Source organism: Crocuta crocuta, unplaced genomic scaffold (assembly GCF_008692635.1).
Source record: "Crocuta crocuta isolate KB4526 unplaced genomic scaffold, BGI_CrCroc_1.0 scaffold64, whole genome shotgun sequence".
In the NCBI taxonomy this organism is placed as follows: Eukaryota; Metazoa; Chordata; class Mammalia; order Carnivora; family Hyaenidae; genus Crocuta; species Crocuta crocuta.
In genome coordinates, this window is record NW_027530640.1 from 12,633,819 (window position 1) to 12,656,291 (window position 22,473).

At 35.1% G+C, this 22,473-nt stretch overlaps 1 protein-coding gene across 4 annotated transcripts in view; it reads left to right on the forward strand.

The window, feature by feature from the left end:
* The window catches only part of ANKHD1 (ankyrin repeat and KH domain containing 1), a 125,052-nt gene that overhangs the window by 65,588 nt on the left and 36,991 nt on the right, over nucleotides 1-22,473 (forward strand). For 2 of the 4 annotated variants that reach the window (XM_077768764.1, XM_077768763.1), the window contains exons 11-14: nucleotides 11,745-11,832; nucleotides 15,173-15,300; nucleotides 15,499-15,642; nucleotides 16,712-16,814. In XM_077768764.1, the coding sequence (XP_077624890.1) occupies nucleotides 11,745-11,832; nucleotides 15,173-15,300; nucleotides 15,499-15,642; nucleotides 16,712-16,814 (463 nt within the window). Of the gene's footprint in view, nucleotides 1-1,820; nucleotides 2,035-11,744; nucleotides 11,833-15,172; nucleotides 15,301-15,498; nucleotides 15,643-16,711; nucleotides 16,815-22,473 lie in introns of those variants that run through there. The other 2 variants (XM_077768761.1, XM_077768765.1) reach the window with 2 other exon arrangements.

Below are 22,473 nucleotides of genomic sequence, written 5' to 3' on the forward strand. Positions count from 1 at the left end.
ATTTAAAACCTATAAATAAACTTTGTGATTTCAGGCTTTACTAGATAAGCCAGAGTGGGGGAAATAAGACATAATCAGAAATAAAAAAGAAGTGAGGAAAGCAGGCAGATCAATGTGAATTCTGAGGAAAAGGGACTGATGATTTTTCCTCTCTGAACCTTGCGAGGCAGTAGCTTCTCCCTTGTCCTCCCTTCTTTGCTGCCACGTCCTAGCATCTGTTTTGGGCTGTACTGATTCCCTCCATCAGCTTGCAGACGGAAGACTTTCCACTCTTCTCCTATCCTGGGCATCCCGTAGTTGAGCTCCTGATACTACATTTGCTAGTTGTTTAAGTTAAATGAATATTTTGGTGTGTGGGGGCTGGCTGAGAACGTTTATTTGGGAGGAACTATTTTTACCTTCAGTTTTAAATAAAGATGTACAAGTCAGCCTTTGGAACCCAGTTTGAACAAACTCCTGTGCTTTGTTAGATTTTAGAGCCTAACTTTTTCCACAGTTCAAGGTTTTAATATCCCCTGCTTCTGTATGGTTTTCATGGTTTCATTATTACTTAGTTTCTTTGGTTCTTCCAACTTACTTTTAAATCTCTTGCTGGCACATCACTTTGTTCAATTATTTAAAGAGTTCATGTTCTCCTTAATTTATTTGGAAGTATAAGGAATATTGGGCTAAAATTTATTTTCATTTTTGTAGGAATTTCTTTTTTTTTAATGTTTTATTTATTGCTGAGAGAGAGAGACAGCATGAGCAGGGGAGGGTCAGAGAGAGAGGGAGATACAGAATCCGAAACAGGCTCCAGGCTCTGAGCTAGCTGTCAGCACAGAGCCTGACGCTGGGCTCGAACCCACGAACTACGAGATCATGACCTGAGCCGAAGTCGGATGCTTAACTGACTGAGCCACCTAGGTGCCCCTGTAGGAATTTCTTAATAGGTTCTCGATTGGCTACATTGTAGTTATTACTTACATTTGAATGAGGTTTGCTATTTGTTGAAAATCATATGGAAGTGGGCAGGGAGAGAAAGTGAGCCTTTAAGAGTCAGCTTCTTCAAGTCCTATAGTTGTCTCAGCATACTTTCTCACCACATCTCTACCATAGGAGCACATATTCCCTTAGGTAAGCATATCACCCAGGTAAGAGGTAGAGGTGACTTAAGAAGTGAAGCTTTTACTAGGTCATGTTTCTTTTATTTGGAGATTTAGTTAACCCTCGTTGGTGCCTGGAGGGCTAATTACTATTTCTTCTATTGTATCCCTGTCTCACCTTCAAGTACTTTCTCTCTGTCATGAGTCTAGATCAAGAGAAAATAGATCTATTCCATTTCTCAACTTCTTTGGAGGTTCCTGGGTTTTAGTTGAAAAGAGGGAGCACTAAGAACATGTATAATCAGAGAGAAAGCTATATAACCATTTAATCATCTTCTAGTATTTTCCTTACATTTTCTCCCAACTTCTGATATTCCCACATCATTTGATTTAATTATTTTCCTTGGTTAGATATTAAGATGCTGCTCTTGATTCTGTGGCCCTAGTTATATTTGAGGGCAAAGGCAGTGAGTTCAAGTAATTCAGCAGAATTATATCTGCATGTATTAAAGTTTATATTGAAGTTATTTTGTAGAAAACCACATTATCATACCCTTAAAAAAAAATCATAGTCTGCCTCTGAGACTATGGTCTCTATAGATGAGATTCTTTTTAGATGAAGATCCTGAGTTTATAAAACCCAGCACCTGAAATACCAGTCACAAGGTCTTCATGGCCAGATGTGATTTTCATTTTTGGAATAAGATCCGTGAGTTCTTCTTTTTCCTTTCACAGGACAAGCAGGAGGACATGAAGACTATTTTGGAGGGCATAGATCCGGCCAAGCATCAGGTGAGGGAGGCCTTTGATGCTTGTAAGCTACTATATAAAGAATAGATGTTATAGGTAACCAGAACTCTGGATATCTGAATTCCAGCCAAGAAGTTCCAGGACCTTGCTGGGTGACAAAAGAAATCCTCTTCAACCGAAAAAGATTATGAAGTTCCAATAAAAAGAGTTTTACATTACTAGTAGTTTGCTTCCTTAGTATTCTTTTTATGTGGCATTCCTAAGAAATCTTAGGTGAAAATAGATTTCCTTATTCAGATAGTTCTTTTGCATTCTTCCTTACTGGGAGATTTAACATACTCCAGAGAGAAAGTCTCAGTTACAAAGTCCTTTGCTTTCAACTTTTTTCGTCAAAAATCCGAAACTCAGATGTAGGGAGATATACTAGATTGCTTTTTATATAATCTTCAAACAAACAAAAAAATTAGTTTAGTAAAAAATTGACTCTATTATTCGTGCTGTTAATTTCTATAAAGTTAAAATTTTTTTTTTAATTTTTTTTTTATTATTATTTCTAGGAGAGAGAGAGAGAGAGAGAGACAGCGTGGGCAGGGGAGGGTCAGAGAGAGAGGGAGTCACAGACTGAAACAGGCTCCAGGCTCTGTGCTGGCAGTCAGCACAGAGCCCGACGCGGGGCTCGAACCCACGAACCGCGAGATCATGACCTAAGCAAAAGTCGGACGCTTAACTGACTAAGCCACCCAGGTGCCCCAAGTTAAAATTATTTTCATAAAATTGCCGCATGTAATCTCATTCTGAAATTGGATTTTAAAAAGGTGAATGCTAATTCATAAGCAAACCCTTCTTTTGAGAAAATGTGTTGAATTTCTACTGATGATTTTAAGAGTCAAGCAACTTTAGCAGCCATTTTAATGCAGAGAGATTTGTTTAAACTAAGGAGCAGTGCTTAATTTTAAAAATAGGAATAAACTGTGATTGTATCACAATTACCTTAGGCCTTCTAAAATAAATTTTTTAGTATCAAGCCACTCTTAATCATAATGCTTATTAACCATCTTCATTATTGGCTTATTGAATATGAAGTTGTTATATTCTATTTTGAAAAAGTAACTATATTTCACAGAAATATATATGTGAAAATAGGAATTTTTACTTAGCTATCAAGAATACAAAGCTAAGTATTATTTCAGATAAAGTTTCTGTTTCTCCCTAGATTTATTAAAGGAAGTCCGATTATTAGTCTCTCTCTGGCTGTAAGTCTCAAAATTTGATACACTTTTTTTAAATAAGGTTTGTGGCCCCACTTGTAGAAGTTCAGAGTCAGCAGACCCTAAGTGGAGAATCTGCATTTTAAATTATATCCCAGGAGATTCTGATAACAAGTTTTCCATATTCCACACTTTGAAACATTGCTAGAGTCTGTAGATTTTTCTGCATCACTGTTGAGTTCTGTTCCTTTTCCATCTTGGCTTTATAATCCATCCTTCTTCCTCCATCCAAACTGAGTAAGTTTGGTTTTTCCCTTTGTTATTTGTGATTTTTAGAAGCTGAGCTAAACATAAGCCCTAGACTAGTACTTCAGTCTTTTTTGCATCTCATGTTCTCCTGAAGGATATGAATAAGATCAGTAACAGCAGATCACTCAGGTAGCAATTAAAATACAGTGGTAGATTGAAAGAACATACCCCCCAGGGAAGTACATCAGAATCCTCTAGTACATATGTAGTATAAAACAGTCTCCCTCCCTTTCCTGTGATTTTGGTCCTTCCCTTGGTTAATGTCCTCCTCCAACTCCAAGAAGTACTGCCTGCCTCTGTGATATAGTTACAATCCTTAGATGTATACCTTGGGTATCCATGGCTCTAGTTTTAAAGGAAATCAATATATTTTTAAAAATAATAAACTTTATTTTCAACTAAATTTTGTTAGCTAAGCCAAAATGGGGGGGAAAACTACACCTTTTTCCTTCTAGTACTTATTCATCTGAACTAGAACTTTGCAGTATATTTCTCATGGATAAGATTTTAGAGGACTTCACAGTTCTAATTATGCATTTATCAGTATATTTCAACCATTAGTGATAATTGCCTTAATTAACTTTAAATATGACCGCCCAGTTTTTAACTATTAGCTTTTTATTAAAGAATAACATATACATTTTTTAAAGTTTAATTATTCAAAGCTGGAAAAGTTTTACCTATTTTTTTCTTGATCTAAAACTATTTGTAAAATACACAACTCCTAGTACATTTTTTTAAAGGCCAAGTTCTCTCTGTCTTGATTATTGTGTATTGAATGAGTCCTTTTCAGCTATTTAAAGCTTGTTTTAATATAAGTACAAATGACTTCCAGTCAAGAAGGTTAAAGTCAGTGTTGCTCTATTTTAAAACCTTTCTTCTCTCTATTGTTTCAAGTCCATAGATATAAGTAAAATATGGGAGAAAAACAAACTAAAAATATGTAGCTATACTCAGAAACAAGATTTTAAAAGTCTGGACTAGAAATGGATCATGGATCCACAGCTGAAGCTGTAGGCCCAAGGAGAATTAAGGGTAAAAAAAAAAAAAAGAACAACCCTGGTGAGGGGGGTCGCTATGGGGGCTAGGATGTCAGTTTCTGTAGGGATATAGGGACTGAATGCATCACAGATACAGAGGCCAGTAAATCTAGTCTGCTAGATCGAAGCAAGGAACTGGACCTTATTGCCCGACCTATGAACAAAGATGGGGGAGGGGGGAACTCCAAGCAACTGCCATTGGTTGCAATTAAAAATTATCTACTTGTTCTTGTAGAACAAAGATGCAAACATAACACTGTAAATAAGAATTGGGAGGACACTAGTTTTTGATTTAGTGAGCAGAACTGAAAAAACTTGATATGACTGGAAGTTTAAGTTGCCAACGAAAGATCTACTTCTGAAATGCACTTAAGGAACACATTCAGGCAACTTTCCAACCATCTGATGAGAAGGGATAAACCTGTGGATGGAAATAAAAGAAACAACTCCTTGCAAAATGAGCTTTTCACATAAAAAAATTATGAAGTTCAACACCAAATCTACATCGAGAGAAGTCAAAATCCAAATAAACAGATAGTTAGCAAAGCAACAGAATACAAGCCCAGGCAATTGAAATAAAAGACTTTAACATGTTTATTTTAAACTATAGCAAATAGCCGTAAAACAGTGTGAGAAAAAAAAACAAAAGCCAACAATTATGAATTAACAGACAGGTATGAAACTAAAAAATTAAGCATTGGGGGAAAGTTGTGGAAATAAAAATTCAATATATATGTTAAGGAGTACATTGGACACTGTTGAGTAAAAAAATTAGTGAATCATAAAACAAGAAATAACACAACATAGCATAAAGATAAAGAAGCGGGAAATAATGAGAGAGACACTGAGAAAAAGGGTAAATTTAGAAATTCTACCACACATCTATTTGAAGTTCCTGAATAAGAGGATAGAAATGGAAACTAGAGGCAATGTTTGAAGAGCTAATGGTAGAGAATCTTCTGGAATTGAAGTTAGACATGAATCTTTAAAAAATTAATCACTAAACAGAATAAATGAAGCTGTAGAATTTGAAAGATTAAAAACAGTATCTTAGAAGCTGCTAGAGGAAAAATTGCATTACTTCAAAGGAACAACGATCAGACTTTTGACAGGAGACTCTCATCAACATTAATAATCACAGAAGACAATGGGAAGTAATATCCTCCAAATACCAAGAAAAAAAGTAGAGAGTGTTCTGTATTCAACCACTATTCCCGAGAAGGAAAAATAAGCTTATTTTCAGATCAACAAAGAATAAAAGAGCTTATCACCTAAGATCCTTGCCAAAACAACTACTAAAAGATATATACATCAATAAGGAGAGATATATATCCTGGAGGAAGGAAGGCGTGGGATGCAAGAAGCTACGGTAAGCAAAGAAATTAGTCAAACATATTATAAATATAAATTTATAAATGCAAAACTAAATTTTTATGTTTAAAACCAAAGTAATAGTAAAACTCTAGGCAGCAATAGTTTGAAATTCAGAAGGATGTGTTAGAAGGTAGAAAAGCCACACTAGACTCCCTGTGTTGTTCAAGAGGAAGAACAGGTACCGAAAAACTTGAAAGATTTTTATCGGTGATCAGAGCAAATGTAAACTTATTGGACACAGTTGTTAAAGGCAGAGATTTTGAATTAGATGAATAATACCAAAATCTAGCAAATTCTGTTTTCGGGGAATAAATCTAAAGCCAGTGATAGGGAATCGTTGACAGAGTGATGGAAAAAGTTATGTAAGGCAGTATTAATACCAGATGAAGTGGAATTTTAAACAAAAAGCATTTTTAGAGATAAATGCTCCTCAAACTGATAATAACAGTCAGTTACTAATCAGTAACTAATAATATACTCTCTAAGTAAAATAGAAAATTACAAAGTTACAAGAAAAATAGATTAAATTTGTGGTGATAGGATTTTTTCCATATGCTTCTGTATTAAACTGATCAAATAGACATTTGTTAAAAACAGAAAAATCAAATTTGCTTTTGTTTATACTTGTTTTTTTTTTTTTTTAAACTAGAGAGAGTGCGAGGGAGTGTGGGAGAGGAGCAGAGGGAGAGAGAAAGATTGAGAGAGAAAGAATCTGAAGCAGGCTCCATGCTCAATGCAGAGCCTGACATTGAGGCTCAATCCCATGACCGTGGGATCATGACCTGAGCGAAACCATGAGTCGGACACTCAACAAACTGAACCGCCCAGATGCCTCAAACAAGCCCCTGTAAATAGAGAGCTAACATTGTTTCCACTATATACGCTGTATATTCTTTAACAACACATGGAACATGTATAATAATCGTCCATGTTTTAGGCCACAAAAAGTCTTTAAAACAAACTTATTAGTCATATGGGCTACATTTCTTTGATCTCTGTTGCTTTAAAATTACAAATCGATGATAAAAACTTCTTTTAAAAATCCCAAACACCTGTAAAATGAAGAAAGATCTTTTACATAGTTCATGAGTTAAAGAGACAATCATAGTCATAATCATAGTAAAAATTACAAAGAAGTTATCACAAAAACTACACATCAAAACTTAAGTAAGAGGATGCAGCTAAAGTGGTCCTTAGACAAAAATTTTTTATCTTAAATAAAATGAAAGTAAATGAGGCTAATGAACAGGACAAAGAAAAGAAATAATAAAGATAAAAGCAAAATTTATAGATTAGAAAACAAAAAATAGGAATAAAAAAGAAAAAATAGGCAAGAAAAGCAAAATTAAAAGCTATATTAACAACAAAACACAACTACTGAAATAGATAAAATAAGGCAGACTATTTTTTTAAAAAGGGGGAAAGGCACAGGTCAATAGAAATTTAAAGTTACAGTGGAGATCTTTAAAATTTATAAGGAAGTCATATGAACAATCAATAAATTTAAATGCTTACATGAGATAATGATTTTTTTCTGTGAGTATATAAATTATCAAAGTTGACTCATGAATAAGAAACCTCAATAGAACAATAAGTGTTACACATTGAATCAGTAGTTTAAAATCATTTATCCACTAAAGGTAAGAAGCCCAGATAGATTTATAGGTGAGCTTTACCAAATGTTCAAGGAGCAAATAAGCCCTTTATTATTCTAGCTATTCCCCAAAACAGAGAAAGAAGCTATATTACAATGTCAATATCTAAGTTTATAACCTTGGAAAATAATTTTCTGTTTATGAAGGAGAAATATCATAATTTATATCTTAAAGTTTGATCTTGAACAAATATTGGCTGTGCTAACAAATCCAACGTTCATAAGTAAGTAGTATATATTAAACTTTGATTCTTATTTTTGGGTGGGAGGGGCAAAGACTTTTTCTAAGTTTATTTATTTATTTTGAGAGAGAATGTGAGAGGGAGAGGGGCAGAGAAAGGAAGAATTTCAAGTAACCTCCGTGCTGTCAGCACAGAGCCTACATGGGGCTTGAACTCAGGGAAACTGAGAACATGACCTGAGCCAAGATCAAGAGTAGGACACTTAACCGAGCTACCCAGGTACCCCGATTACTGTTCTATTTTTTTATTTTTTATTTTTTAACTTTATTTATTTTGAGAGAAAGCATGAATGCAGTAGTGACAGAGAGAAAGAGAAAGAAACCCAGGCAGGCTCTGCACCGTCAGTCAGTACACAGCCCAATGCGGGACTAGAACTCTGAAACTGTGAGATCATGACCTGAGCTGAAATCAAGAATTGGATGTTTAACCAACTGAGCTACCCAGGTGCTCCCCACCCCATTCCTATTTTAAAAGAAGAATTTAATTGTCAGATATTTGGGGGGCAAATGGTATATGTTGTGAGATTTACATTATTGATTTTGGATGTGAAATATACATTATAAAGTTGGGGCATTGTTTTATCAATCATTTTCTAAAACTTAATTGTTTCTCAAAACCGAAGAGTGCATGTCTATATTTATAGGGAGGAAAATAAAATAGGCATCTTTTTACACCTTATATTTCAAATATTTTGTTAGTATGTTGAATTTTGAAATTTGACTTGGAATGAGGATCTTAGGACTGTACTTCTGTGATCTCTTTTAACAACTGTAGTAATGTTTGATATATGAAGACCTAACAGTTATTTTAAAAGTTTATTTTAAAGAAGCACTTTTTTTTTTTAATGTTTTATTTATTTCTAGGAGAGAGAGAGACAGCATGAGCAGGGGAGGGTCAGAGAGAGAGGGAGTCACAGACTGAAACAGGCTCCAGGCTCTGAGCTGGCAGTCAGCACAGAGAGAGACAGAGAGTGAGCAGGGGAGGGGCAGAGAGAGCGGGAGACACAGAATCTGAAGCAGGTTCTAGGATCTGAACTGTCAACACAGATCCCGACGTGGGGCTCAAACCCATGGACCGTGAGATCATGACCTGAGACAATGTTGGACACTCAACTTCTAATGGGTGTCATTGCTAGGCTTAAGAGATAAGGAAGGGGGAAAAAAGAAGAGGAAAAATGATGTCATTAGTGCCCATCCATGTCCCAGTAACAGTATATTATCAAGTGCAGATAATGAATGCCTTACTCTGAGTTAGCTACTACTCTTAATTTCTTGTTAAATTAACTTTTTTTTCTCTTATTCACCTATTAGAAAATTAAAACTTCAAACCTCAGTACTATGAGAGGGAAGATTTGAGAGGTCAGCTACACTTAGGTTCCTTCTTGGTAAACCGTATTGAAGCACGTCATTGTTTTAGACATTAGGTATATAATGGTAAGCAAAAATGGACATGATTGCTATTCTTATGGAGCTTATACTTTAGTGGCCGAGGCATGTTAGCCAGATAGTTATACAAACAAATATATGATTGAAAGATGAAGGAGTGGTTCATATAGCTACATCCATACAGATGGTCCCTGATTTATGATGGTTCACCTAGGATTTTTTGACTTTAAAATGATGCAAAAGCAATATGCATTCAGTAGAAAGCATACTTCGAATTCTGAATTTTGACGTATTCCTGGGTTGGCATTATATGGTAAGATACTCTGATAATGCTGGGAAGCATCAGTGAGCAGCAGCTCCAGTGAGCCACATGGTGTTGAGGATCTCAAGGATAAACAACCAGTGCACTCACAACCATTTTGTTCTGTGCATAGAACCATTTCCATTTTCTGTACAGTATTCAAGAAATTACATGAGATATTAAGTAAAGTAGGGTTTGTTCTTGATAATTTTTTTTCCAACTGTGGGCTATTGCAAATGTTCTGAGCATGTTTAAGGTAGGCTTAGCTAAGCTATGATATTTGATAGGTTAGGTGTATTAAATGCATTTTTTGTTTGTTTGATTATTTGTTTGTTTAGAGGGTCCAAGTGAATGGCAGAGAGAGAGAGAATCCCATGAGGGGCAGAGAGAGAAGCAGGGCTCACCTGATATAGGGCTCATGCTCACCTATTGCAGGATTTGAACTCAGAAACTGTGGGATCATGACCTGAGTCAAAGTCAGATGCTTAGCCAACTGAACCACCCAGGTGCCCCTTAGTGCATTTTCAACCTCAGATATTTTCAACTTACAATGAGATTATCCATACATGACCGCATCATAAGTAAAGGAAGATTTATGATAGCAAGAGTGATCAAGTCAGGAGGTTTGGTGAGGTCTACCTTCAGAAATAATACTTGGTTTGAAATCTGAAGTATATAAAGGAGCTAATAGAGGAGTGTTACAGTGAAAAAAGATCAGGTTGAGCAAAAAGGCCTTGAGTCAAAAGTGGAAATAACAAATTGTCAAAGGAGCCATTTATTTCTAGTTGTAGTTGATTGCATTGATAATTCAGAAAGAAGGGAGATGTAAAACTGAACAAAGAACTTTCTCTAAGTCTTTCTGAATAAGATCTTCATAATGTATATTACATTTTGTTTAAGTAAATTTCCAGAATGTTAGATTACATTGGAATGTAAGTTCAAAATTCATTCCAAAGTCAGATGATTTTGACAATACCACTATTACCCATCTTCTTTATCTTAAAGTTAGTAAAGATTGTCATCTAATCAGTATGCTTAACAATCAAGAAGTCAAAACATAAATTAATTTTTATAAGATTTTGAGAGATTCTATACTATCAAGGTAAAAATATTAAAATGTCTTTCAGAGTATAATTCCCATCACTGCAGGCCAGTTTGAAGTTTCCATTCGGTTGACAATCTACTTGTTTCTCATTGTTAGTTTGCCTGTGTTGTAGTTTTGGTATAGTTCTGTAAAGTGACTAAGTTGCATCCTATTGGCAAAGCACAATTTTTTTTTCGTTTTTGGTTTATTTATTTTGAGAGAGTGTGCCCACGCATGCAAGTAGGGGAGGGGCAGAGACAGAGGTACAAAGAGAATCCCAAGCTGGCTCCATGCTCAGCACAGAGCCCAAGGAGGTGCTCCATCTCACATGTGTGAGATCATGACCTGAGCTGAAGTCAAAGTTGGCTGCTTAACCAAATGAACCACCTAAGTTGCCCCAGTGCACACTATTTTTAAGTTGACTGTGTAGTAGCTAAAGTATTGAGTTAATTAGAATAGAGCTGAAGTAAAGGTTGAGTTAATCACTGTTCTTTATCAAGTTTTTCTTAGCAAAAGAGAACGAGAACAACAAAAATTGCATAGATGATGAAAGAGGGGATAGGTGAGTGAACTTTTCATGGAAGCAGTTTATCAGCTACATTTTAATACTTAGATGAATGTAGTAATAGTTTACAGTTCTTCCAACAGGACTACTTACCATATAATAAGCAAGCTTCCTTTTGGTGGCATTTGATATTTGGATGGTTGGAAGCTTTTTTATCATTCATTCCTCTTGCGGGCAAACTTCCTAAAAGGAACAACAGTCTTTCTGCTATTATAAAACAGTTGCTTTTGCTTTGCAGTATTCACATATTTAATTTATACTCTAAAAAATGTCTGTTCATTGGTATATTTTTCTCTTCCCTTTACTCTTGAAATACCGTGGTATTTTACTTTAGGGACTGGTTTCTGCCTTATGATAGAGTTCTTATTGGTTTCTAATCTGTTAGGATCACGATCTTCCTGCTCACCTATAAGACTAAGGTTCCTTTTTCACAATTCATAGGAATAGTTAGGAAAACATCTTTTTAACCTTACGATTAGAAAAATGCAGCTATTTCTCTTTGAGGATCAAACTGTATTATCTTTAAATGCTTTTGTTTGGTATGCAAAACCGAACTTGCCCTTAAAGTTACACCATCTAGAGTGGACTGAAATTAATCCTACATTTTGTAGGAATTGAAATGGGTAGTATAAGTGGCTACGTTGAGTAAGTATTAAATATCTGATTTCTCATGTCATTTGTGCTGTGTGTTTAAAATAAATGGTTAAAGAGTAGGCACTGATGGATTATTTTTTGTTTCTTTAATAGGAACATGAATCTGAAGGTGGAAGAACACCTTTGATGAAAGCTGCAAGAGCTGGCCATTTGTGCACTGTGCAGTTTCTTATTAGCAAAGGTAAGGAAAGTGTAAGTCATCATTTGTAAGAAGCTGTAATTTCTGGAAATAAAAAAAGGTCCTTACCTGTTGCTTGCTTCTTGGTTTATGTAAAAGCTCCTTTTCCTACAGTATAAGTATTCTAGTCTGTTTTTAAAATACTTTTTTTTTTAAGTTTATTTTAAGAGAGAGAGAGGAGTGCCTGGGTGGCTGAGTCGGTTAAACGTCCGACTTCGGCTCAGGTCATGATCTCACAGATAGTGCGTTTGAGCCGTGCATCGGGCTCTGTGCTGACGGCTAGCTCAGAGCCTGGAGCCTGCTTCAGATTCTGTGTCTCCCTCTCTCTCTGATCCTCCCCTGCTCATGCTGTCTGTCTCTCTCTCTCAGAAATAAATAAAAAGCAGTAAAAAAAAAAAAGAGAGAGAGAGAGAAAATGCAAGTGGAGAGAGACAGGGAGAGAGAGAGAATCCCAAGCAGGCTCTGCACTGTCAGCACAGAGCCTGGTGCGGGGCTCGAACCCACAACTAGAGATCATGACTAGAGCCGAAATCAAGAGCTGGACATTTAACTGGCTGAGCCAACCTGGCTCCTTGTATTATAGTCTTTAATTGCTGTTTTTTATTTAGTATGTGTAGAGTTCATGAGGTACTTATTGGGATTTTTCTGTATTAGTTTTGAGTTTGAAGTTCATCAACCAATAGCATATTATTGCTCCTAAAAGTTGGAAAAGCCAAATATAAAACGTCCAGCTATATTTAGTAGATATTGTTCAACACTTAATGATAAGGAAGTTCTGCTGGAAGGTGGGGTGGGAGGGATGGAAGAAAGTCTGCTACTATTGTTTATTGTACAGTTGGATTAACCAAGTATGCAAGGGTGTTATTTATTATTTTTATATTCCTCTAGAGATTATATTATTAAAATATACTTAAGCAAAGAAATTCAAATAATGGATGAAGAGGTAATTCAAGACTGTTTACTATAAAAAAGTGAAACACTGCTAAAGCCATGTTAAGTTGAACTGTCATTTTATATATCAAAAGTTATAATATCAGCAATTTCATTTGGTTCAGCCTAACTCTGTGTATAGTGTTAGAGGTACCCTGGGATCTGATGAAAGTTCCTGGGGTAGGATGCTAAAATGTAAGGATGGTCTGTTCAGGTGATACTATGTTTTATGAAATGAAAATTTTGTATCTACATTCCAGCAAAACTGGCACCATGTGCCAATTAGAAAGCAGTATAAAATTTTATCGTTTTAAATATACTTCTTTTCCTCTTTAATTGGATACAACTAGGTTTCTTTCCTTTTTTTTTAATGTTTATTTCTGAGAGAGAGAGAGAGACAGAGCAAAAGCTTGGGAGAGGAGGAGAGAGGCATAGAATCCAAAGCAGGTTCCAGGCTCTGAGCTGTCAGCACAGAGCCCATCAAAGGGCTCAAACTCGTGAGCTTCAGGATCATGACCTGAGCCGTAATTGGACACTTAACTGACTGAGCCACTCAGGTGCCCCTAGGTTTATTTTCTTAATATCACATTTTTGCTAATCAAATAAGGCATCTCTTTACATAAGTTTATAACATAGTTTATAAAAGCAATTTACCTCAAACATAGTGAAGTAATAATAAACAGATGGATAACCTTTGGAATTCTCTCATGCTCCTTTACTAAGGAAGTTATCTAACAATACCCAGTGACAACCCTGCTATGCATGTAATCAGGCTTGTCAGGAGGAGAAACGCATTGATTATAGGCTTTCTAGGCTTATAGTAACTGCTAAACAATCCTACCATCTAAATTTATTAAAACTTTAAAAATAATTTCATATTGCTAATGTAAGAATGTTTATTGGTGTGTCTTGCCCTTCCCAAAAGGTACTTTTTGGGGCACCTGGGTGGCTCAGTCGGTTAAGGGTCTGACTTTGGCTCAGGTCCTGATCTCACGGTTCGTGAGTTAGAGCCCTGCATCAGGCTCTGTGCTGATAGTTCAGAGCCTGGAGCCTCCTTCAGAGTCTGTATCTCCCTCCCTCTCTCTCTCTCTCTGCCCCTCCCCAACTCAGGCTTTTTCTTTCTCTCTCTCAAAAATAAACAAACACTAAAAAAAGCACTAAAAAAAAAAAAGGTACTTTTATGTAGGTTAGGATTAAGTTCAGCTGGATATTTCTGAAAATAAAATAAATTTCTGAAAATAAAATATAATTAATTTTGCCCATGGGTTTATTTTTCTCTTCATAAATTGTGAAATTAAAGGAGGAAGGAATATTGTTATAGTCTTAACTATCTCATTGAGACTTTTGTGTAATGTAAAAGGTAGTTGAACTAAAAACCAGTTCTTTTTAATAGGGGTCAAAAACGATTTATCTAAAAAAGAGGCTAAGAAAAGATTTTGTATTTAGACTTTCTTCAGGTCATGGTAAACAACGCTTTTGAACAACTTACTAAATAGCCTTTTTGGAATTCTTGTCTTCCCAGATTCAGATCCCTCTGACTCTTAAGTTACACAATATGAAGAATTATATATCTCTTTTTTTTTTTTTTTAAATGTTTTATTCATTTCTAGGTGAGAGAGAGACAGCGTGAGCAGGGGAGGGCCAGAGAGAGAGAGTCACAGACCGAGACAGGCTCCAGGCTCTGAGCTGGCAGTCAGCACAGAGCCCGACGCGGGGCTTGAACCCACGAACCGCGAGATCATGACCTAAGCGAAAGTCGGACGCTCAACCGACTAAGCCACCCAGGCGCCCCAAAGAATTATATATCTCTTAAATATTAATTTCTAAAAATCTGTTTTCTCTACTTTGAGATCTGGCTCAGTTGCCACATTCTAGAAGTAGATAAAAAGTGTCTTTGAAACATTTTGAGAGTTACATATAATGATATTATTTGATGCTTTCGTTAACCTGTATATATTAATCTTAGTCTTCTAGATTTTCCATTTTAAAAGTGATATTGAATGAGCGAACTACAGCTACGCGCAACATTGTGGATGAATCTCACAATATTATATTGAGCGAAAGAAGCCAGACAAAAAAGAGTACACTGTATGATTTCATTCATATAAAGTTCAAAAACTAAATCCAGTTTGGAAGTCAGGATAGTAGTACCGTTGGAAGGGTGGGTAGTGACTGAAAGAGGGCACAAGGTGTGGGACTTCTGGTATGTGGATAGTGTTCTGTTTCTTCATCTGGGTGCTGGTTACACAGGTGTGTTCACTTTGTGAAAATTTTTCAACTATACACTTATGATTTGTTTGCTTTTTTTTATCTATGTCATATTTCAAAAAAAAAATCTTTAAAGTGATATTATTATCTGTGAACTTGCTTGATTCCACTTTTTTCTAATATTGCTGTTTATGTTTCTTCGAAGGTGCCAATGTGAATAGGGCTACAGCCAATAATGATCATACAGTAGTGTCACTAGCTTGTGCAGGAGGTCACCTGGCAGTTGTCGAGCTACTGTTGGCTCATGGAGCTGACCCTACTCATCGACTCAAGGTATTCTACTTAAAAATAAGTAAATAAATAATTTTTATTAGAAGATAATGAAATTATGTTTGCCTTGTCTCAGTGCTTAATACTCATTACTGTTTATAAATGAGTGTTGGTTGTAGACAAGTTGCCAAGAAACTAAATGTCTATAGCAGTCATAAGAAGAAATTTACAGATAATTAATTAATAGTATATTTCTCTCAGGATGGATCTACAATGCTCATTGAAGCTGCAAAAGGTGGCCATACAAATGTTGTTTCTTATCTGTTGGATTATCCAAACAATGTTCTGTCAGTTCCTACTACAGATGTGTCTCAGCTCACCTCTCCTTCTCAAGATCAATCTCAGGTAAAGTAAAATAGAGCCAATTAATAAATACAGAGTCTTCAAATTGATTGCACGTTTTTGTTTAAACTTGGTTTTAGGGGTACCTGGCTGGCTTAGTCAGAAGACCACACAACTCTTGATCTCAGGTTATGAGTTCAAGCCCCACGTTGGGTGTAGAGATTACTTAAATAAATAAACTTAAAAAGTAAATGAATAAAGAAAATGGGATTTAAAACTTTTTAAAACGTTTTTTTATTTTTTAGAAAGAGAATGTGAGTGGGGCAGAGGGAGAGAGAGAGAATCTCATGCAGGCTTCACGCCTGTGAGGAGCCTGATATGGGGCTCAATCCCATGACCCGAGCCAAAATCAAGAGTCAGATGCTTACCTGAATGAGTCACCCAGGCACCCAAAAATAAAACTAATTTTAAACAAAATGGATTTGATTCTCTTTTCTATTACATATTGAGATAAATATGACCCTAAATCTTTAAGATTTATTTTCTTCAAAAGTATATGAAAATTTCTTATTATCTTATTTAGTGAAAAAAAAGTCCTTTTTACAAAACACTTAATACCAAATATAAATATAAAATTTCTAAGTTGTCTTCTTACTATAGGGTTGTTTTTAATGGATACATTAAGCATAATCTTGAATCTAGAGATAACTTCTTCCTGAGTACCTCCCAAGACAGTATTAGTTATTCTAGAGGTAGCTACTTTTGCCAATCAGGGTATAGTTAACTAGAATATATACACCAGAAATTAATTCATTAAAGTAATTTATAAGTCTCCCTAACAATATGTGAGACTTATTATTAACAAGCGCCCAACAAGTCTTTGTCTCTAAGAAGAGAGTAGTACTAATTCTCTTTAGCTTAAGTCATTCACTGCTTATAGATTGCTGAAGTTTGTCCAATTCAGTATTCACTGTTCTCAGAAATTATTCCTTGTTGAGGCTTTTTTTTTCTTTTATGAAACAAAAAAGTGAATTTGGTGGCATATGAATAAAATCTAAACTTCCACTTCATTTAAGGGCCTTTGTTTTATTCTTTGGTCTGAGATGGTATTTTTTCTGAGTTAACTTTTTAGGTTCCACGTGTACCAATGCATACACTTGCCATGGTTGTACCTCCCCAGGAACCTGACAGAACATCACAGGACAACTCCCCTGCCCTTTTAGGAGTACAAAAAGGTTAGTTATTATTTTCCTTAAAATGGCTATTTTGTCACCTAATTAATGAATTCACAAAAGTACTTTAATGTTACACAGTTACTGTGTACCCAGTAGGTAATTCTGACAAATGCTAATAGTTTTAGAGATTATTTATTTGTAAAAGAAAGAACATAAATACTAAGAAAAATGACTTTTAATTTTCTTGTAAACATACCTCTAGTTGGAGTTTTCATCTTGTACAGATGAAAATATTTAAAAAGTATATTGGGTCATTGATTATATTACAGTAGCAAAAATTTATCAGGGATTCATTTTGCATTTGACAATTTTTTGGTTGAACAGTAGTAAAATAGGAGGAATGAAATTGTGTGTTTCCTGTCTAGTTAAGTCTTAGCAGCACTGATTCAATTCAGGAAGTTAGAAGTTTAACAATTATGTAGTTTCTTTCATGTAATGCTAAACATGGTGGGTTAACATCTGTCATGTGAACCAGGACAAAAAACTATCAAAAAGTATATAAATAATATCCAAGTGAATATTAAGAAGGGGCATATACTATTTAAAGGACTCAAGTTTATGAGTTTTGATATTTTCTTGCTGTATTCACTTATAGATAGAAAGTACCTTCACTAATAATCATTTGTAGTTGTCATATCTCTGAAATAAAGTAGGTTATATGTAAAGTATTAAAAACTACATAAAAATAAATTTATAAGCATATTTCATTTAATATATGATAACCACACTATAGATTTTGAAATTACAATGAGGTGTGTAAGTATATGTTAGTATCTCTAATACTATGATTTGAGAAAAGTTGGTTAGAGTTGACTACTATAGCAGCAAACAGAAGGTACTTTTAAATTATGTCAATTGTAGTAATTGAGAGTTTGAGGGCCTTGACCAAGAATTACTTCATTTCTAAACTATTAATTTCAGAGGACAAATATCTACAATCTCTCTGACTTGTTAATTTTGGAGTTTTCCATTGGACACCTAGCTATTCAAACTCTTCAGAAAATTAAGACTGCTATTTTTTTAAGACTGCTATTTTTAGTCGTAACAAATAAAAAGCAAATTAAGCATGTACTTGTTAAGGAATCTGTGTATCCTAACTGATACTAAAGGCTGACAGCCTTTAGTAAAATACTTAAGCCTAAATGTCTCTGTTTTTATTATTTTTTTGTTTGGCTATACATTGTAGAAAACTATAGTAACTTTGGCTAAGGAAATTCAGTACTAAATAGGAAATGATTAAAAAATACATTCATAACACAGCCACAAAGTAATCAAGAAATAAGCTAGGAAGGATGTAAAGTATGTACAGAGAAGAAGTAAAACATTTTAAATTCAGATTTAATATGTAAAGCAACAGAAACGTTTGAGTAAGGTTTCTTTGAGTTGATGCTCAAGTGAGTAATCATATTTTTTTAATTACTGAAATACTTTCTTTACTGAGTATCTACTTATTTTCTTCACTCTGATGTTTTATTACTTCCTGAGTAGCATAAAAATGAACTAATTTTTAAACTCATCTTTCACTTTACTAAATTACTAGAGAAGGAAAAAATTAACACTTGTATTTAGACCCTTGGATGCTTGATGTTGTCAGCTGCCTGGTGGCATTGCCCACCTAATAGTTCTTTATGTAGAATCAAACTGTGATAATCCACTGTATTAAGATGTTATTTTAATGTAAATCATGTGCATCATGGAGTATTATATCATTATGAATTAGGAAAAATTAGTGATGTTGTAAATGCACATACTGAATTATCCAGCTAAATAGGAAAACCTGTCTTAAATTATGGAAGATATACTACTACTTTTTTCTCCTTAAAGTGTCTTTTTCTCCTCAAAACTTCTCAGTTATGTCTCTAAAGAAGTTTCTTTGGGTGATAAAATCTGTCTGATGCTCGTGTTTTTGTTTCTTCTAAATCCATAGATTATATCTGTGTGCATGTGTGACTAGGGAGGGAGGAAGAGTTCTTATTCTCTAGGACCCTCTTCCTTCCGAGCAATCATCTTTTAAGTTCTTAGAACATTTTACTTATGCCTGAAGTCTTTTTATTATTCATATCTGTATCCTCCTAGAACATATTCATGCCTTTAAAACTTACCCAGGTATTTTCAGGTGCCTGGGTGGCTCTGCTGGTTAAGCGTCTGACTTAAGCTCGGGTCAAGATCTCACAGTTCATGAGTTTGAGGCCTGCGTCAGGCTCTGTGCTGACAGGTCAGAGCCTGGAGCCTGCTTAGGATTCTGTGTTTCCCTCACTTTCTACCCCTCCCCCACTCGTGCTCGGTCTCTCTGTCTTTCTCTCTCTCAAAATAAACATTAAAAAAAACTTACCCAGATATTTTATATATATCCTACTCAGATATTCTTTTCTTTCATGATCCATGTACACCATTTGCCCCTATGCTCCATCCATCTTGACCCATATTCTTCTTTATTGGGCAATTTATCTCACTTATCCATGTTTGGTTTTCAAAGGATTCAGCATTCTAGGTGGTATCTGATAGAGTCCTCAAGATCACCTCTATAAACAAAATGTGAAACCAGGTAATTGTGGTATCAATTTCCTAGCATGATATAGCTTTATTGACTATAGTTTTGAACGTTCAACTGGGAAAGGATATGAATGTAATATCAACTTTTGCCTTTGCAAATCAGTTTTGTAAATAGATTTGTTAATTACAGCCGCCTTTGCATCTAACTTATTTGTTGTAACTGGTTCTCCAGGGATTCTAGAAGATAGGACTTATGATTATCTTCTGCAGGTTATACAACTTATAACCAGTTCATCGCAAAACATTAAAATGATGTCAGGGTAAACAAAACACATCTTTTGTGTGTACCTCAAGCCCTCTTGAGGAGTAATTTCTTTTCTCTGGAGTCCAACACCACTTTACGGGATCTTCCTTCAGACTCTCGTCACTCCTGCCCCTTCCCTTCCCCTTAGACTTTAAGTGTAGAAAGAAGGTTGGGTTAATCATACTCCATTCCTGCTGTTTTACTGTCATGGTTCCTCTTTGGTTTTATTTATTCTCTTTTCTCCGTCTTCCCATTTCCTTACTTCCCTTGTAGGTAGTCATTCTACTGCGTTTGATATGAGTTCTTTTGTTCTTACAAGTTATTATAAAATGCTTACTACTTTGTGTGCATTTTAAATTTACATGAATAGTATCATGCTATAGGTCATGTTTTGTTTTTTACTTTTTTCGCTCAACACTGTTTTTAAAGATCTATCCATATGTCTACTTCTAGATTATTTCTACTGGCAGCACAGTGTTTCATTCACCCTGTATATCTTCCTTTTTTTACTTCTCCTTTTCCAATGATGGGTATCCAAATTGCCTCTCATTCCCTACCACCACAGACAGTGCTGTGATGAAAGTCATACTCTTATGCATCTGTGTCAGCATTTCTTTCAGATACAGTCAGGAGCAGAATTACCTGTCTGAGGAACCCATAATGTTTATCTGACAAAGAGCCACAAATTTGCTCTCTGGAATGGCTATAGAAGTTTACACTCCCAATAGTAATGCATAAGGGTTCCCATATTATGTACTTTCCATCCCATTTCCATGCCTTTCAACCCTTGACTCAATTCGTACATTTGGATTTGTGCATCTTTATCTCCCCCTTTAGACTGTAAGCTCCTCAAGGGCAGGGTTTATGTTGCTTATCTTTCTATGGCCCTCTATGCCTTGCTTGTTGAATAAATTAATGGTGTGAGGCTAAGAATTTAGATTATTCTGAAGACAATAGAAAATTATTAAGAATTTATTTTAAGAAGAGAGACATTTAATTAAAGAGAATGTGCAAAAAACTAAGAAGTAATATTCTAAAATGGTTCAGAAAAGCTCTAAAACAAATTTGAATATAAACTAAGAAATTAACTGCTGCTTTATATCCCGTAATTGTTTATTGGAGTAGGTAAAGTGAAATGTTCTTTTTATATCAAATCAGTAAAATTGTATAGAAATTGTACGTACAGTGAATGAAATTGAGTGTTCCTCTGGAAATTTTACTACTAATGTTCTCTAGTTCAGCAGATTTCCATGTAATCATGCTTATGTGGATTTGCATATGTCCAAATTTAATGTCTTTAACATATAACTGTTTAGAGTAAAAGTCAGAAGGTTGAATTAATCTTTTAAGATGTTACTCAGATGCTCTATCTTTGGACATGTTTGGCTGTCCTTACTGTGTTAAAAATGTATAGTATGCCCTGTTACTTTGGGAAATTTCGAGATAGAAATTTAGGCATAAGGCAAAATGCGTCTTTTCTAGGCCAGTGGCTTTCATTTTTGACACATTTTGACTGGGACCATAACAGGAAATATTTTGTATTGAAACTCAGAATACAATATACATCTGTATCTAAATACTAATTCCATTAGATAATATATACTCTACTATACTTGATGTACTATGTTATTTTAAACTGTACTTCATCAGTCTTTTTTTTTTCCGTTTAATACCCAGTTGGGAGTGCCATTTAAAAATTATTCTAGTAAAATGCTGTGTAGTAATGTAAGAAAGCAAGGGAATTGTGGAACAGTGCTTAAGTTTCCTTGGACAAAATCAAATAAGGAAATATGAAGCCAAATCCAGACCCATCAGTATGTCCTGTAATTTTCCCTTTGGCCATTTTTTTATTGCACACTATACTACTTTATACACAAAAATAATTGATCGAATTAAACTCATTTCAATAGTAAACTGAATTTTTGGCAAGTATATGTGTACCTCATTCCTTACTGCACCTGAAAGAAAGGCTATGTTCGAAACTGTCTCTGTATCATGGTTTCCTATTATAAACTCTTAGTTTTCTTAATGGTAGAAAAGGGAAAGCTGAGGAAGTAGGATAAATGCCAGACCACAGAGTTAGATGTTGACTTTACCTATATTCCTAAACAGTACTTTATGATGTCTCTCACTGCTACCAGTGAATAGATTTAATGTATTTGTATCTGACAGTGGGAGATGTTTTAAAAAGGTGGAACTCTTATTCTCTGGTGTTTTAACACAACTGCTTTTCTACCTACTAAAAATTTTGGTACCAGAAGTACGCTTGTCACATTCTCTGTTTATCCCAAATATGGAAGGTGTTGCTTTAACTTCTAGGAATAATTAGGTGACATTATTTGTGTTTCACCAACTTGTTTTATTCTTGATTTATAGCTTGTATTAGTGCTTTAATGTGCAGCTATGCACTTTCACTAACTCCATGATTACAGATCCTCAGCCATTACCTATTTTGGGAAGAACTGCTTTTTGTCCATTATTTTCACCATCATGTTCTTCCTGCTACATCTGCCCTAGGCTTATAGCCTTTATATTCAGTTAAATAAGTTACTTTTAGTAATCTGTACTCTAAGCTTCTTGCATTTATTTGTTAACAAGATAAGGCTTGGGGTGCCTGGGTGGCCCTGTCTGTTAAGTGTCTGACTCTCAGTTTTAGCTCAGGCCATGATCTCATAGTTTCATGAATTTGAGCCCAGCTTTGGGCCTTGTGCCGACAGCAAGAAATCTACTTGGGATTCTCTCTCTCCCTCTCCCCTGTTCGCACGGTCTCTCTCTCTCTCTCTCTCAAAAATAAATGAATAAACCTAAAAAAAAAAAAAAAAGATAGAGCTTATTCCTGTTAGTAAGTATACTAGCGTGTTC